The sequence below is a fragment of the Polyodon spathula genome, chromosome 20 (assembly GCF_017654505.1).
Source record: "Polyodon spathula isolate WHYD16114869_AA chromosome 20, ASM1765450v1, whole genome shotgun sequence".
In the NCBI taxonomy this organism is placed as follows: Eukaryota; Metazoa; Chordata; class Actinopteri; order Acipenseriformes; family Polyodontidae; genus Polyodon; species Polyodon spathula.
In genome coordinates, this window is record NC_054553.1 from 21343685 (window position 1) to 21359905 (window position 16221).

Sequence of the window (16221 nt, forward strand, 5' to 3'; positions counted from 1 at the left end):
AGAACAGGTTGTGTTTCTCATCTGTCTCGAGCCGCTGTTGAGTGATGTTAACTGAAGATAATTTAGGCAGGGTGACGTCTGAGGCAGACTGTCTTTCTCCACTCAATCTCACAACAGACTAGGATTTCAAACTAGCCATGTGGATCATCGGTTTAATTTAAAAGCCACCGCTACCAAACGCGAAAACAACATGGATAACAACGCTTCTGGGAACCTCACCTCTGCAGCTAGCTCGGGGTCTTTGGACGAACTGATAATTACTTGCTCTTTTGGTACCATGTTATCCCTCATGTATGTGCTTGGTGTCTCTGGTAACGTCTATATTTTGGTGTTGATGTGCCATTCTATCCGTTTTGCAGTATCCATGCACATCTCTATTATCAACCTGGCCATAGCAGACCTGCTCTACCTGTCCACTATCCCCTTCATCGTCTGCACTTACTTTCTCAAAGACTGGTACTTCGGGGACATCGGCTGCAGGATTTTATTTAGCTTGGACTTGCTGACCATGCACGCCAGCATTTTCACCTTGACTGTGATGTGCACAGAGCGCTACCTGGCCGTCACCAAACCCCTAGACACAGTCAAAAGGTCCAAGAGCTACCGGAAAGCCATGGCTGGGGCAGTGTGGTTGATCTCCTTGCTGCTTACATTGCCCATGATGATAATGGTGAACCTGGAAGAGAAACGAAGAGGCTCCGAGGTTAAAAGAATGTGCGCTCCGACCTGGGGTCCCGAAGCGTACAAAGTCTACCTCACCGTTCTCTTCAGCACTAGCATTATGGCGCCCGGCATTATCATCGGCTACCTGTACACCAAACTCGCCCGGACTTACCTCGAGTCCCAGAGAAACACACTGACAAAGAAAGGGAATAACAAGCGTTCCCCAAAGCAGAAAGTGTTAATTATGATTTTCACTATTGTTCTGGTGTTTTGGGCTTGCTTTCTCCCGTTTTGGATTTGGCAGTTAGTGCGTTTGTATCACAGACCGCTCAAGTTGGCCTCTCACACGCAGACCTGCATTAACTACCTGGTCACCTGCCTGACCTACAGCAACAGCTGCATTAACCCTTTCCTCTACACGCTTCTGACTAAGAACTATCGGGAGTACCTGAAGAACAGGCACCGCAGTTTCTACCGGTACACGTCATCGTTCAAGCGAGGGACCCCGAGCCTACAGTCCTCCTGGGGTAAATCTGCATCCTCCAGCAACCAGTTTGACTACCCGTCAGAGTCCCTGGTGATGGGACAGCTCAAAGTGCAGAGGTGAGCGCCGTCGCGGGGAGAGGAGAACGACTTTACACTGAGCAAGCCCGTACAAGGTCAGCGGCTTTCTTTCTTTCAAATTTTGTATCACTGGTTATACAGTACCATGAAAGGCGGCTAGCTTTTAATACATTTAAATACATTTAATCTCTAACTTCACACATAAAATACGATCGCAATTCCACTGAAGCGGGGTTGGTTGCATATAACATTTGTCCTTTAAAAGCTGGTAATGTATGCTCCGATCAGTCGTTAAAATGAAGAGATTTGTTTACCTTTAAATATGAGGTTTAAGATATCTGTATGTCCAAAGTTAGTCACATATGCCACAGATAACTGCACGTTTTGTAACAGTTTGCACATTTGTATTTTATTATATATTATAGGGATGTCGAGAAGGTTATATTTTTAAACACATACATGTATTTGGATATCTAAGTACATTTAAAGCGAATCGCTACCGAAAGAGATTAGCACAGTTTCTTTCCCTGGTGTGCCCGTTGTGGTTGTGCACAAATATAAGGGCTAGAAGGGCTATTTTGAGAAGTGATGGCGATTCTGCTTACTCTTGGTTAACCCTGCAGATCAATATGAGGAGGGAGAAGGGAGTCTGTTTTCTTACTGGACTGGTTTTGTAAGTGCAGTGCTGTGTTGAGGCCCCCAACATCTGGCTGGAAAAATGCATATGAAAGTTATAAACATACATATATGATACAGTGGGGTATAGTTGTATGATCTAAACATCGGTGGATCTTAATAGCGTCACTCTAATATTTATACGCCTTATTTTACTCTACTCTCGTTTCATTGTACTTTTACTGTATGTAGTATTAACAACGAGTGGGTCTATAAATCACCTGAGCAGCATTACCATAGTATAGGAGTCTTAGCAGCAGAATGTAGATCTTCAACTGTTTAGATCATAAAGAGCCCATTCTTTAAATATTCTTTAAAGGACAGCTGACCAAAGGATTTAAAATCAATTTTTCTTGCCTCTTATTAGCTCTGGCCACATCATCCCTTTAATCTGTGGCAGGATCTTTTGGTTGTTTGCTTCAGTATTGTGTGCTTCAGTTTGGTAATCTATAAACAGTAGGAATTAAAGTTTCTCTGGCTTCCTGGTACCAGAATCACTTCCTGTGCTGGAGCTCAGTTTCACTCAACCATTCAGTTGTTTTTTTGTGACGTGCCATGGCATCATTTATGAAGATGTTGTTATTCATGGTGAATGGTAATTTTCCTATGAACTTCAGTGTTTAACAGTCTTATTATACAGAGGGGTTGCGCGAGACCCATATATAATAAGATTACTGCCTGTGTAATAAGATTGATGATAAAACCTAACATCCAGTTTTTAAAAACAAACTCTCCCACCAGTACTTGAACACATCAATACTAATACCAGTCAGTACCAAAACAAACAACAATGGGCTGCAGATTTAAAGCTTGATCCACAGAAGACATGCAGACATTTGTGTAAGAGCAGAATAATACAGTACCCCAAAAAAACAAAATAACACAAATATTGAAGTTTACAATTAATTCAAACTTGTTACATTTTTTTGAAGTCTGTTTTCCAATGTTATTCTCAGCACTTCTTAAGCTGTTAAAAATAAACACTGCTAGTACTACAATTTCTATCTGTTATGTCATGTACTATAACAAATAAAACTTGTTAGGAATGATTTTAAAATGTAAGGCCTCTGTTGTCGGTCTCATTGCCATGTCTGCCTTCATCCCTCTACCTTGCCCAACCCCCTGGGATCACATATCATGGGCCAGCACTGCAAAGACGCCATTGTACTCCAGGAAGGTCCAAGGAAGTAATCTCCCCTCCAGTGTGCTGATTTATTGTTCTAGCCCAGGACACAGGGTCTCTATGTTTTTAAAACACGCAAAAAAATTAATTTAGACTTTATTTAAGATTTTACCAGGTTTCTTTTGACTTCTGGATGTTTTATCTTTACTAACAGTATCCACTCTTGTGCCCATTAACCATGGTAAAACATGGCACATTGTAGTAAAGCCCTTTTTACTGAGTAAAGATATTCAGTAGCCATTGAGTGACATTGAAAGACGTAATGTTAGCATTCATCAAACATATAATAAAGTTGCAGAATTGATAAATGCATACCGAGCACTGGCACAAGAGTTGCACAGCACAGATGCTAGTAGAAACAAACAGTTTATGAAAAATTGACGAGCTGCTACAACCCTGATCAATGTAGAATAAAACCACATTATAAAATAAAAGAAACACAGCTAACATATTTTACAGAATCTATTAAATGCTCAGATTCCAATAAATTGATATATCAACTGTACTGTTCAAGGGTCAGTGCCAGAAACAGTTGACGAATTGTGTATTTGTGCCTGGTGATATCCAGCTATCAGGGAAATGTAATTTTATTTTATTTTATTTAACAAATGGTTTGCGTAAATGTGTACTGGTAAATTAAAACCTATAAATAATTTGTTTATACTTATGAGTTCTCTGAAATAATATTGAACAAACGTTCTTTTAAAATCCTGTTATACATATTCACAGCAATTTATAGCTAATCAGAAGGACCTGCAGTGATCTCATTCTTTCTGATTCACTATTAAGCAGAAATCTAGGTTCTTACTAGATAACTGTGCTGATATGGAAAGTCATAAGGTATAATTGACATTGCACATCAAGCATTGCTTGTCTCTACCCATTCACTCTGGCTTTGACAGCTGATCAACAATAAAGGGAAAGTTACCACAATAGGTTTCATTATGTTTTTATGAAGAACTTGCGCAAAACAAATACCTTGCCATAAAATATTGTTAAAAATAAACCCTAAACATACAGTAAAAATAAAAACACAACTAGCTGCTGTCAAAACTGGTTTATAATAAAACCCCTTTGCTTCAAGTCCTGTGCTTCATGACCTTTCTTAAACAGCAACCAGCAGGATGTTTTATATCCTTTCATTTCTGGAGCTTCCCTGCGGTGTCAAAGTGACATTGTGGGATTAATTGTTAATTGAAGGGAATCAAGCCTTCAAAGACACACTAAATCAATTACAGCTCCTTTCTCATCACTCCCTGGATTAAATAAATAACAGACAGAAACTGATCACTCTTTAAACTACTGGCTGATGTTTACCTGCAAAACAAGTGCTGCACGGGCAAGCAAAAATCAGACCTGGCTTTTAAAACATTGTTTTCATTATTTGATACATCTGGTTGAAAACAAATGGGAAGCCCAAGCAAATCAGTAGCATCCTGTTACACAGTTAACAAGTTCCAATGAAGAACTTGAGTTCAAAACAACGTGTTACTGTGAAGGAGAGTGGAAAATAATACAACCCACTTTTCAGAACCCCTACTCAAAGTTAAGTAATTAGTTCAAGAGCACCCCCTATGAGCATTTTAGATGTCCCCCATGGCTTTTTCTGTGTAGTGACAGACTTCACTGCAGATTTCCACTCCCGAGTCGAATCCCTGCAATGTCTCCAGGCTGCCCACTGTGTCCCTACACCTGGCTGAGTGCTATGGCAGGTGTTTTTCCCATTTGTTCTGTATATTGTAGTAACTCTCCTATAAAAGCTGTTCTTTGATGTAACCAAGATGAAAAGAGTGTTTATAGACAAGTGCCCTGTCCATTCAAGCAGCTAAGATGTGATTTTTAAAAGCGTGGCATTAATGGACTTCAAAGGCATTCTGATTGAAGAAGGATGGAAGACGACCTCCAGGCTGTAGACAGATGTCACGGAGGCTTGAGGTTACTCGGACCAGAGAGTGACAAAGAGTGGCATCTAAAACTATTGAGATCAGTATGTTTTAACCAGTGATTTCATTAAACTCACATCACTGAAGTATGCCCTTTGATTGATATTGGCTGTCTCATTCCTGACAACTATTTTCAGTGGTACCTCAGGCATCTCAGTTTTTCCAGTAAAGTGGCCTAATTTTTTAAAAGGTTCCCTTACCTTTTTAATATGTTTGCAAACATTCAGTAAGCAAAGCGATGGTTCTGACAGGGAACTCACTTTAACTTTAGATCAACTACGTAAGCATCAAGCATATTGTAGGTGCTTCCAATACCAGACTAAATCGTCAATTGAATAGCTAGTTTCTTTTTGTCCCTCGATAAACAATACGTCCAATGATTGGCAAGGAAAGTATGTATGTCTTACTTCAATCCATTATGTCCCCACTGTGCGCCAGTTCACCTTCAGGCTTCTCCCCAGCCTTGATCTGCTTTTTTTTTTGGCTTCATCTAACAAGAAGGGCAGCTATCCTACTACCCTGCCCATGGCTTCCCTACATTAGCCTCTCCACTGATCTGCAAGCTAATTTAAGGACAGGGGTACCTCAAAAGGTCAAAGAATGTAGTATAAAATGTGTATATCATAGTAGTGTGGTCTAGTCTGTTTTTATAAATAATCTATTGTGGGGTTCAAGAGCACCCTCTAACTGGGTGTCTGACGTTTACTAAACAGTTTAGCGCAGGGGTTCTCAAACTCGGTCCTGGGGACCCCCTGTGGCTTCTGGTTTTCATTCCAACCGCACTCTCAATTACTTAACTATACCCTTACTTGAAATTTGCTTAATTAGACCTTTTTACTTGTTTTAAGCTCTTAAACAGTTGCAGTTCAAGTTACTTATAAAATGTTATAGTTACCTTGAAATATGCAACTGTTCAAGTGCTGAAAACAAGTAAAAAGGTCTAATTAAGCAAATTATCAGTTCAATTAAGAGCCTAGTTATTTGAGAGTAATTGAGAGCTCGGTTGGAATGAAAACCAGCAGCCACAGGGGGTCCCCAGGACCAAGTTTGAGAAGCCCTGGTTTAGTAGGCCTTTTCTTATATTTCTTATATTACAAACAGATTACTACATATTAACTAACTGTTAATGTTAGTAAGATATTGTAGTTGTTGACACTTAATAAACTAAACAGTGTCCCTTAAGCTGAAGTGTGGGTCTAGGGCATTATTGAATGAGGGAGTTTCTTTATTACTGAGGAGCACGCCACAGCAATGCCATTATCGCTATTATACCACTACAAGGTATTTATTTATTTACCTGCTTTTGTCTGAAATAATCACTGTAGTCACTGAAAGCAAGGCTCCAGCATCACTGTGAAGTGTTTCATCAGTAACAGGTGTCATTAATTAGTGTCCTTTTTTCTGTTATTGAGTAACAAGCAACAGAAGGGCTGACTTCTGTTGCTTGTTATAATTTAACTAATTATAATTAACTGTATAACCACCTTTCACTCTGTTCAGTATTTTACTATTAATTATGTGTAGCTCAGCAGTGAAGTACCTTAAACAATCTGTTCTCAGTAGTTGCTAGTTTTCCTTATGTAGGCAGACAAGATTTCAAGACTGTTATTAAAGAAAACAAAAAAAATTTAGCACAGTTTATTCAAATACCAAACTTTTGTTTAATCTATACAAAAAACAAAAAAAAAATGGTATTTAAAAAAAGCATTTTTGAGAGTTTACAGTTTGTGAAGGCCTGTTGTTCTCCTGTTCTGTTGTGTGAAATTCAATAAATAAATAAGTGTGTTCTGTGGGGGTCTTTGTTTACAGAACCAGTTAATTCTTTGCAGGTTTGTGGAGGCTTTGTAACTTTTTAAGGTATGTAGTGGAGCACCAGGAAGTTGTTTAATGTGCACCAACGCTACTTAACAACTCAGAGAGAATTACATTACTGTTTAACTGGAATTCCATTTGATTTAGCAGCCTTCTATTTCCATTGTCATTCTTCAAAGGGATACTTTATAGTCATCTATATTATCCTGATATTTAACTGCTTACTTGTTCAACATCCAATTACCCTATAAAATAGTATAGTATTTTCTTGTAGTGGCCAACACACTACATTATACTCCAGTAAAACACAAAATGTGCTTCTAAAAAAGCCTCCTCCAGACATTGTGGGGAAATGAGTATTGTGATCATTGGACTGAACTGAATACTCACAATCCAAGGCGCAGGGAGTCAGTAGAGGTTCTGCTGGAGTGTGGCGATGAAGAAGTGGAGCATATACTGCAAGGCAAGGTGTAGCATTTCATCCACTACTTTATAGTAACTGATTGGGAGTCAAAAGCAGGCTACTGCTAAAAGACAGGTTGTCATCATAACACATACTGGTATATCATGGAAAGAACACATGCAACTCATGTTATATTACTGATCTTGTTACTATTGTTGGGGACAAATAGGAGAAAAGCACACAATGTTGCACAACAAGATCTTTTTTTTTTTTTTTTGCATGTCTTTTATACCTCAGTTTGAAAAATGCCTAATCATTTTACTTTGCAAACCATGCAATCAGAGGTGCCATTCCCCTTAAATTTTGCCCCTGAAAAGGAGTTGTTTTTGTTCACAAAGACTCCCATTCTAGTTATAAATATAAATACTCTTCAAAAACAATTGACAAAATAAAAGAAGCTGACTTTCGGGCGCTGTTACAGATTCAAGGTGAAGCACAAGCCATGGCTCCCTGATTCCTGGACCTGCTTTTTGAATTTGATGTATTATGCTGTCAAATGCAAGGCCATCCCAATTAACCGTGCACCAAGTGCTTAGAGAGATAACATAAGATCGGAATTCTTCAAGAGGACCTTGGGCTCCCTTGCTGCTTTCTACCAAAATAGCGCTCTAGAGTGTGTGTCTTTTTCAAACTGTCTTTAAAATGTACTTCTTATTAGTACTGGGGTTCCCGATCACAGTCACCCCTGCTGGAGGGGCTGGGTGCAGAGTAGTGCAGCAGTGAATCTGGATGTGGTAAGCAGACATAATAATTGTAATATTTTTATTTATTTTTATAAAATTGACATTCAGGTTTATCTGTTATATACCATAGTTAATAATGACTTCTTTGCATTGTTACTGTCAAACTGTGATTAAGCATTGCATTGCTCATTTATATTCTATACTACTCTGCACATATTGTGGTTAAAATCCATATTTTGAGCTCTTCTCCCCCGCTGGGGATGAAATCAATGATACGAGGATATCAGGTTGTGGAATATATGTCCGTCCGGCGCATACATACATCCATCCATCTGCATGTCACACTTACATATCTGGAAAACCGCTTATACAATTGATTGGCGATTTATGGAGGAGTTTGTCAATTTACCCATCTCCATGTAAGCCACTCTTTTGCATATACAGTGTCTGGAGAATCACTTATATTGTGTGTTAATACATAGCATTGCTAATTCTTATTGTGTGACATGCTTTGAGCCAGAAGACACTGCTGGGGTGAAGTGACCTAGACAGTGCAAATTATGCAAACAGATAACACAAAAATAAGGCATAGAGAGTTTCCTACTTTAACCTAGTGTAGCACCAGATATGTTGTTTTAAAATGAAAATACATGCTTTCTTCAAAACTGTACATTTGAAACCTATTTAACTAACAGTTAAAATGTATGAAATTATTTTGTTAGCTCCAATAGGGAGGGCCCATAATATTAAACCAGAGTTCTTCCCAAAACAAAATGTACATAAAGCCCTTCCACACTGTCATGTGGTCACACTGGTGGAAAACTTCACTTTAAACATTGTGGGAACAATAAGACTTTTTTTTGCATACTAGTTAGGGAAAGAACGGCTTTTAATATCGTGAGGAGAGCTTGCATTGGTTGCCATGAAGATAAAAACATTTAACAAGAGAAATGAATTCACGTGTTGCTGCGCACATTCTGTATTATGCCACTCATTAGCTACTTGTTTGGTTACCTCTCCAACACACACGCACACACAATTATATAAAATATAATTTCTACAAGTTTTACTACTTAGATTTTATATTTGTGTGTGGTTGTGGAAAACTGCAAAGCTGGATTCTGTGCTGCGAGTGACACACGCAAAATAAATCATATTACGTTCGTTTTAGATTAAAAACTACTTTTGTTTTTACAGTTTTGTATGTGCATATAGCTGTTTATACACTAGTTTTTTTTAAGTAGTGCTTTGTATGTGGTAAGTTAGAAAATAAACCCTTTTTATGTTTAATTGTTCATTTAAGTACTGAGTTTCTGCTGTGCAAATGTTTTATATTATGTGCTTGAATAAAACTTATGAGTTGTACCTGATAGTGTGTCTTTCATTGTAATATTGATGGTGTTTAAAATGTACCGGTGGTTTTTGGTATGAGTATATCTATAGGCGGTTCTAGTGTTAAAGGAGTCCATAAATGTAGTTTGTGTGTGTGTTAGGGGGTCTCTATGTTTCGTACGGCCTTTCTACTGGAAATTACATGATTTTGAATAGGATCTTGACTGCTGAAACCTCGATTCCTGCTCAGGTTTACATGCATTTTATATATATTTATATATGTACCATTTACATGCAGTGTGTGTGTGTGTGTATATATATATATATATATATATTTTTTTTAAACTACACAAGGTAAATAAATCTCTGTTTATAGGCCTTGCTTTCAGATAGTCTAGTGCTTTCAGATTGTCATTTCACCAGGAAAGTGAAATTGTTCCCACTCCTTCATGGACTTGTTGTCAGCTGCCTTCTGTAATGACTTACATGCTTTACAGCCAGTAAGATTCTTGACCCCGAAGACACTGCCAAGGCGAAATGAACCAGGAAGTGCAGATTTCCTGAAAGCCAAGCCAAGCCAAGCAAACTGAGAACTGTCTTGGCACTACACTTCCTAGCATAGAGTAGTACCCTGGATTTCCCTGTATCAGAATCCACCTGGTATTTTCTGTGCCTATAGAATCCTAGTTGCCTGACTCATTTTGAGTACTTCCTGATTCCAAAGAAATTGCATGATGCCATGACCTTTCAGCACTACTGACAACTCCTGGTCTATATTAATAGTATGAAGAAGCTGGGGTTGGAATGTTACACAATTCTACAGGCATTAATGCCAGGTGGATTAAGATACTATATTGGAGCAACAGAAGTACAGAATGTACTGTATTGAAAGGTTTATCAATGCAGAAACTCTTTTTCCCTGCACAAAATACACTGCGTCCAGACTTTGTTTTCTTATTGCGACACATTTTATTTCACAAAGCATGATAGGAACAGAAGCTACCTTAAATTGAAATGTTACCTATTCCGAATTACTTTCTACTCTATTAATATAAGAACATTTTCATTTCTTTTGAAGAAGTCTTGGCTTGCCTTCCATCCATAATTACAGTTGGTAGAGATTTGTCAGTTTTTACAAAAATAGAAGCACATTTTACATCAGGCCAAAAGAGAAAACCCTCATTATTCACTAATAGATATGAAATTCCTATTAGGCAAATCGTCCATTATTTTAAGGTACAGTACAGCATTTTTCAAAGTCCTTTTCTATATATATATATATATGTCATCTATGACTTCAAAATGCTAACAAAAGGTTAAACCTTTTAAAAAAACCTTGTCAATTAGACAAACCTTTCAGTCTTTTTAGCTGTAAAAGATGTATGACTATGTGGATGGCACTAGCTGAAATCTGTGTCTACTTCACTTGTAAGCTTTAAATTAATTCAAAATTGATACCTAAAAACAAAAAAGTCAGCACTCACAGAACACATTACCACACAATGAAGGGAAGGCCAGCGACAAGGTTGCTAGAAGGGATCATTACCAAAGATTTAAAAAGATATTTCTCCACCACCACACTATACAGTCACTTCATTACAGCAAGTTTGAGAATCCCACTAGAAATGAGCAGCCAAGGGAGTTTAATGTTTCAGGTGAAGTCCTAATACCTGTTGCACAGGGAGTGAATCTACTGAATAGGGAATTATAAGAAAGCTGTTATGTCAATGAAAGGTAAGAACCTGTAAGCTAAGAGTAAGAAATTAGCCATTTCAGTAGGAACAGCCCTTAGTAGTGAGCCATGCCTCTCCCTACACAGCAGTGTGACCCTGTTCTTCTTGTGTTCCTGTTTCAGGAGACCTCCCAGCTCTAGAGGGCGATGCGCTCTAGGGCAGGGCAGGGTCTGTGATGGCGTGGGCAGGGTCGCAGGTGAAGGAGACAGTGATGGCGAATCGAGTGCCCCAGCGAACCTTTTCAACACGGTGCAGATTCTCCGAGCCTGAGCTAAAGAAGGAAACACGACCTGAGAGAGAGAGAGAGCGAGAGAGAGTAAAAAACAGAGAAACAGTATGAAGTTTCTTGATGAAGGGGATGATGAGAAGCAGCAGATCTTTTTAAAACGAAGCCCAGTTCAAGTGCTATTGTTATTTATGAATGTACTTATGTTTTTATTTATGTTGATGATTTTGATATGTTGGTTACATTTGCAGCTAATTTTTCCAATTCTTGTAAGCCAATAAAGAAAACAGAATTTGTACTGAATTTGAGAGAGAGAGAGAGAGAGAGAGAGAGAGAGAGAGAGACAAGAACACTGATACCTGGACGGAAGAAAACTATTTAAAAGGGACATGCTATTTCTCATTTTACATCAAATATCATTCCACAATTATAAATACATTTGAAGCAACGTGTCTCCAGTACAAGATTTATGATTCATCTTTGAAAACTAAATAAGATCCTAAAGCAGATGTTGTACTCTATCGATATTATGTATTGTATGAGTGAATAGCAATTATGCCTTTATTTATTTATTTATTTATGTGCCAAACACCTTTATCCAAGGAAACTTACAGATGTTACAGTGCAGTACTGGGTTACAATGCAAGATTAATATTTAAATACAGTATAGTTTACAGCAAGTGGAAATAATACTACTAAAATACAACATGAAATAGGATGCGACAAGTTAGGATTACAACAAGTTACATCTACAGTGACATATTAGCAGTGCAATGAGTTGCAATTATTATTGTCAAAAAATATTTATTTAGATTGAAAAAATGAAAGAAATATATATGACATTCCTCAATACCATTGCAAAAATGTCAATAAAAAGCCCCCCTTCCTCTGTACTGTCCCAACCACAGCCCTGCCAAGGGCAACTACTTGTGCAACAAATAAAGCAAAGAGAAACAGTGTTCCACTAAAGCAGTATTGTATGTAGCCCTGTGCCCTCTCCAGAACTCCAGAGAATGCAACCCACTGCACCAAATCAACCAGCAGCTTTGTTTCAAAACAGATATAGATGTATGCACTTTATTTATTTAGTTGGTTAGGTAGTTATTTTTAAAAAAAGACACTTTGACATGATTTTCAATAGGCTTTGACACATTCTGTCAACAAATCATTGGACCGCTTCGAGTATGCAGTACACTGTCTGTTTGCAACAAGCAGCATTGAAGTTGAATGTTGAGTGAAACATTAGGCAGTTTTGTTAGCAAAAAGTTATATTATTGACTTTGAATAAAGTACTGGTTTTGTCTTATTGCTTGTCTCCAGTTTTTATTTATTTTTTTTTTAAATTTTCCATTTTCATATGAAAAGTAATATTTAGATGAATGGTAGTAGTGGATATTGTATACAGGTTCATATTGACAAGGTTTGTTTTTAGCACTTTGTCCAAACACTGTTTTATAGAGTTGGTTATTGTGGTATAATTGAGATGTTTTGTATCGATTATTTATTGCACTGAAAAATAGACATCTGTGTTTCTTAGTGATCTAAAGAAAAAAAATGATAAACAGCATTGCCTGTACATCACCAGCTTGTCCAGAGTTTCTGGAAGGTATTGATGAAGTTCAATGTAATTCATACTTAAATTCTCCCATATGCTGTGGTAGAGAGCAATGGAGTGGCAACTTAGGAGACAGCTAGAATTAATGGAATTTAAAACTAGACTAATGATAAACTGGGTAATCTTTAGCTGCTAATCATTAACCAAAATTGTATTATATTATATTTGTACAGTTCTGTAAAAGACAGTGACTTGCTGCTTTTGATGTAATTTTCTAGATATTTTATTTATTTGCTCAACTTTCCATTGTCCTTTTACGATGAAAGTGGTTAAGGGTTTGGATGCTCCAATATGGAGTTAATTTTTCTCTATCTGCCTTTACCTGGCTGTTGTCTGTCTAGTCCTGGGCAGATCGCTTTTTCAAAGAAAAGCTTACAGACAGGTACAGTAAATACAGATATAGAGAAAATTATATCTTGATATTGGATCAACAGAACCCAGAACCACTCAACGCAAAACATCATTAAAAAAGTCAAAGAAAAGTCAAATGACATTTGAAGCTACTTGTTTTTTAAATTACACAACACCCTATTGATAACCAAATGCACAGCTGCAATTTTAAACCAAAACATTGCAGCAGCTTATCTATGAATGCTGGCAGAGAGCTCCCAACAGGAACAGAGAGGGACATGAAAGTGCATTGGAGAAACCACACTTACTGCATCACAGCCTCCATCAGTATTGCATTTTATTAAGAGGGTAGAATTGACGGATACTGATGTGACAATTTTCTGGTCTGTTAAACGACACGCAATTAAACTCTGTGGGTTTAGAGTTTAAAGAAAAAAACATTCAACACACTATATCCTTTTCTGATGGTTTGAAATGTTTCAAAGAAGGGCTTTGGAACACGATGAATATCAACTCAAAGTACTGGTACAGCATCTGATTCGATCAGGCACAGTCTTTTATTATTACTGTATTAAGAAATCACAGAGAGCTGTTTTTAAAGTACAGGTCTGTGCCAAATGGCTAAACGGGGTAAACAGGAGCTCTAAGAATTCCCTGGTCCTCAGTACGGCTCTTTTAACCAACATACTTGGTTTACTGATTTAAGAGCATTAATATTCCTATTGAAAGAGAAGGTACTAGACAATTGATGAATGCATTCTTATCCATGTAATCAATATGTACATTGATGCTGAGATATCTGAATAGTATTACTTGCTGAGAATAATGTATTGATTTGTACTGTAAATGATACTAATCTTCTTTTCTATTTTTGTACCGTATTGATTTATTAACCTTTTGGTAAAATTCATAAAACATATAAACAGTTCTGCATGTTTTATTGTCCATTAGTTTTTTTCTGCCATTTTGAGCTTGTTTGGGAGGAATGTATAACTAAGGGTGCTAATTAAATTAAACCATTACACGCATTCATTAAGCATCTTTAATTGGGTATTTAAACACCAATTCTCCCTACAGTAGCACAAGCAAACGTGTCTAATCCAAGTTTTTTTTTTTTTTTTTAACACTCTTCTCTATAATTGTCATAGTGATGGAATGGATCATATCCTACAAGGCAGAAGAGACAAAAGTAGAAAGCTCACATGTCTAGACGTGTTCAAGTATCTGAGAATACAAAGCAAAAGAAAGAGAACATACCCCTTTTTATTTGTATGAAGTCATGGTGGTGACTTGTTTAAGAGCACTCAACTCAGTTGGCCTCGTTGTTTTTTTTTAGAATGTGGAATGTTTACCTCCTCGTACTCTATGCTAGAAAACAAATTATTACCTGCATACCAACTCTGGATCCTATCTGTATAGCTGTCTGTATTCACTGAAGTCTTGAGAGAAGAGAACTGTAGCACGTCATACAGGAGCTCTTTGTCTAAAACTCTTTTCGCAGGTGTGTCTGGCTCCAATGACTGTCAGTTACCATCCACCTCTCTGAACAAGTACTTTGACAGCAGCAATTACTGGGCTGGCTCCTAACTATCAATAGCTTCCCTCGCTCCATGATCCCTCACCTAATAAGTTTCTCTTTGATCCAACAAAACAGTGTCACTAAAAACTATTGAGATGTTAACCCTAAAATCCAGTATATCAAGTAACATCGTCTCAAATAGCAGTGGCACTGACCACTGAACTAGTTTCACTGAGAAGCCAGATTTAAACCCAAACCTCCAGAGAAAGGTCAAAGGTAGGAATGAGAGGCTAGTGAATTAGCCCCACTGTCTTTCTATGCCACCTAGCCCTTCATACTAGAACCTGGGCCTTCACAGGTGAAAGGAACATATAAGAATACATAAAAGGAATATATAAGAAACTAATGAATTAGCCTGCTGTCTGCAAGCCTTCTGAGAAAGGTTAAAGGCAGGAATGAGAGGCTAATGAATTAGCCTGCTGTCTGACTGTGCCACCTAGCCCTGCAGATTGGAACCCAGGCCTCCAGAGGCGAAAGGCATGTATGAGAAGCTAGAGAATTAGCCCACTGTTTCTGCACCATAGAGCCCCAGAAAGCCTGTCAGTTTATCTTAATACACTAAAACACATTCAGAGACCCACCTATGCTGACAGTAATCATTTTTCCGTATTGAAGACATCTGCAGTGGGACTGAACAGTCTGACACCACAGACCTCCTGGAATGAACTGCCTGGTGTACTGAATGTTTTCAATGAAAAGGAGTAAATCAACAGTTACTTTCTCGTTTTTACTATTCTGCCCAGCGGCTTCTACTTTTCATGACACTGGCATTGTATATACAGTCATGGCAGGCGATTGTCACTAAAATGCTAGTGCCTTATTTATTTAATAGTTACTGAACACAAATACTGACTTACTTATATATTGTACCGAATCATTCATTAATCAGCTGTTAAGTTAGGTTCCTACAAACTTTTCGGTCATGAGTTTGTAGAAACTTGAAAAGAGAACCCCTGAAATTGGATTGAAGCAGTAACTATAGGACCTGTTAAGTGCAAAAGGAAATAAACAGCCTTCCAACAAGGTCCCTGACACCTTGTTTTATACTAGTGAGGAAGAAGTTATAGCAATTATGGAGTTATAACATTTTAATAACCAGTTTTGTTGACAAAGAATCAACAGTTTAGTTTAAAAAAAAAAAAAATGGACAGGAGGGCAGTGAAGTCAAAAACATTCAACACACTACAGCCTTTTCTGATGGTTTGAAATGTTTCAAAGGAGGGCTTTGGAACACAATGAATATCAACTCAAAGTACTGGCACAGCATCCGATTCGATCAGGCACAGTCTTATTATTATTATTGTATTAAGAAATCACATTGAGAGCTGTTTTTAAAGTACAGGCTGTGCCAGCTGTCCAATTCCTTTTACTTCATTTCTCTGCCTCGCTGAACCCTGGG

General features: G+C 37.7%; 2 protein-coding genes across 2 annotated transcripts in view; one reads left to right on the forward strand and one right to left on the reverse strand.

Moving 5' to 3' along the window:
* The first annotated feature begins 190 nt into the window (after positions 1-190).
* On the forward strand, positions 191-11260 carry LOC121295700 (urotensin-2 receptor-like). The gene is made up of 2 exons (XM_041220679.1): positions 191-1322; positions 11174-11260. Exon 1 carries the CDS (start codon positions 191-193, stop codon positions 1268-1270), a length of 1080 nt encoding a protein of 359 aa, XP_041076613.1. The 3' UTR covers positions 1271-1322; positions 11174-11260.
* The window catches only part of uts2r2 (urotensin-2 receptor 2), a 37694-nt gene continuing 31750 nt past the window's right edge, over positions 10278-16221 (reverse strand). Inside the window, exon 9 of the mRNA XM_041220680.1 lies at positions 10278-11341. Coding sequence (XP_041076614.1) covers positions 11205-11341 — 137 coding nt within the window. The 3' untranslated portion in view covers positions 10278-11204. The remainder of the gene's footprint in view (positions 11342-16221) is intronic.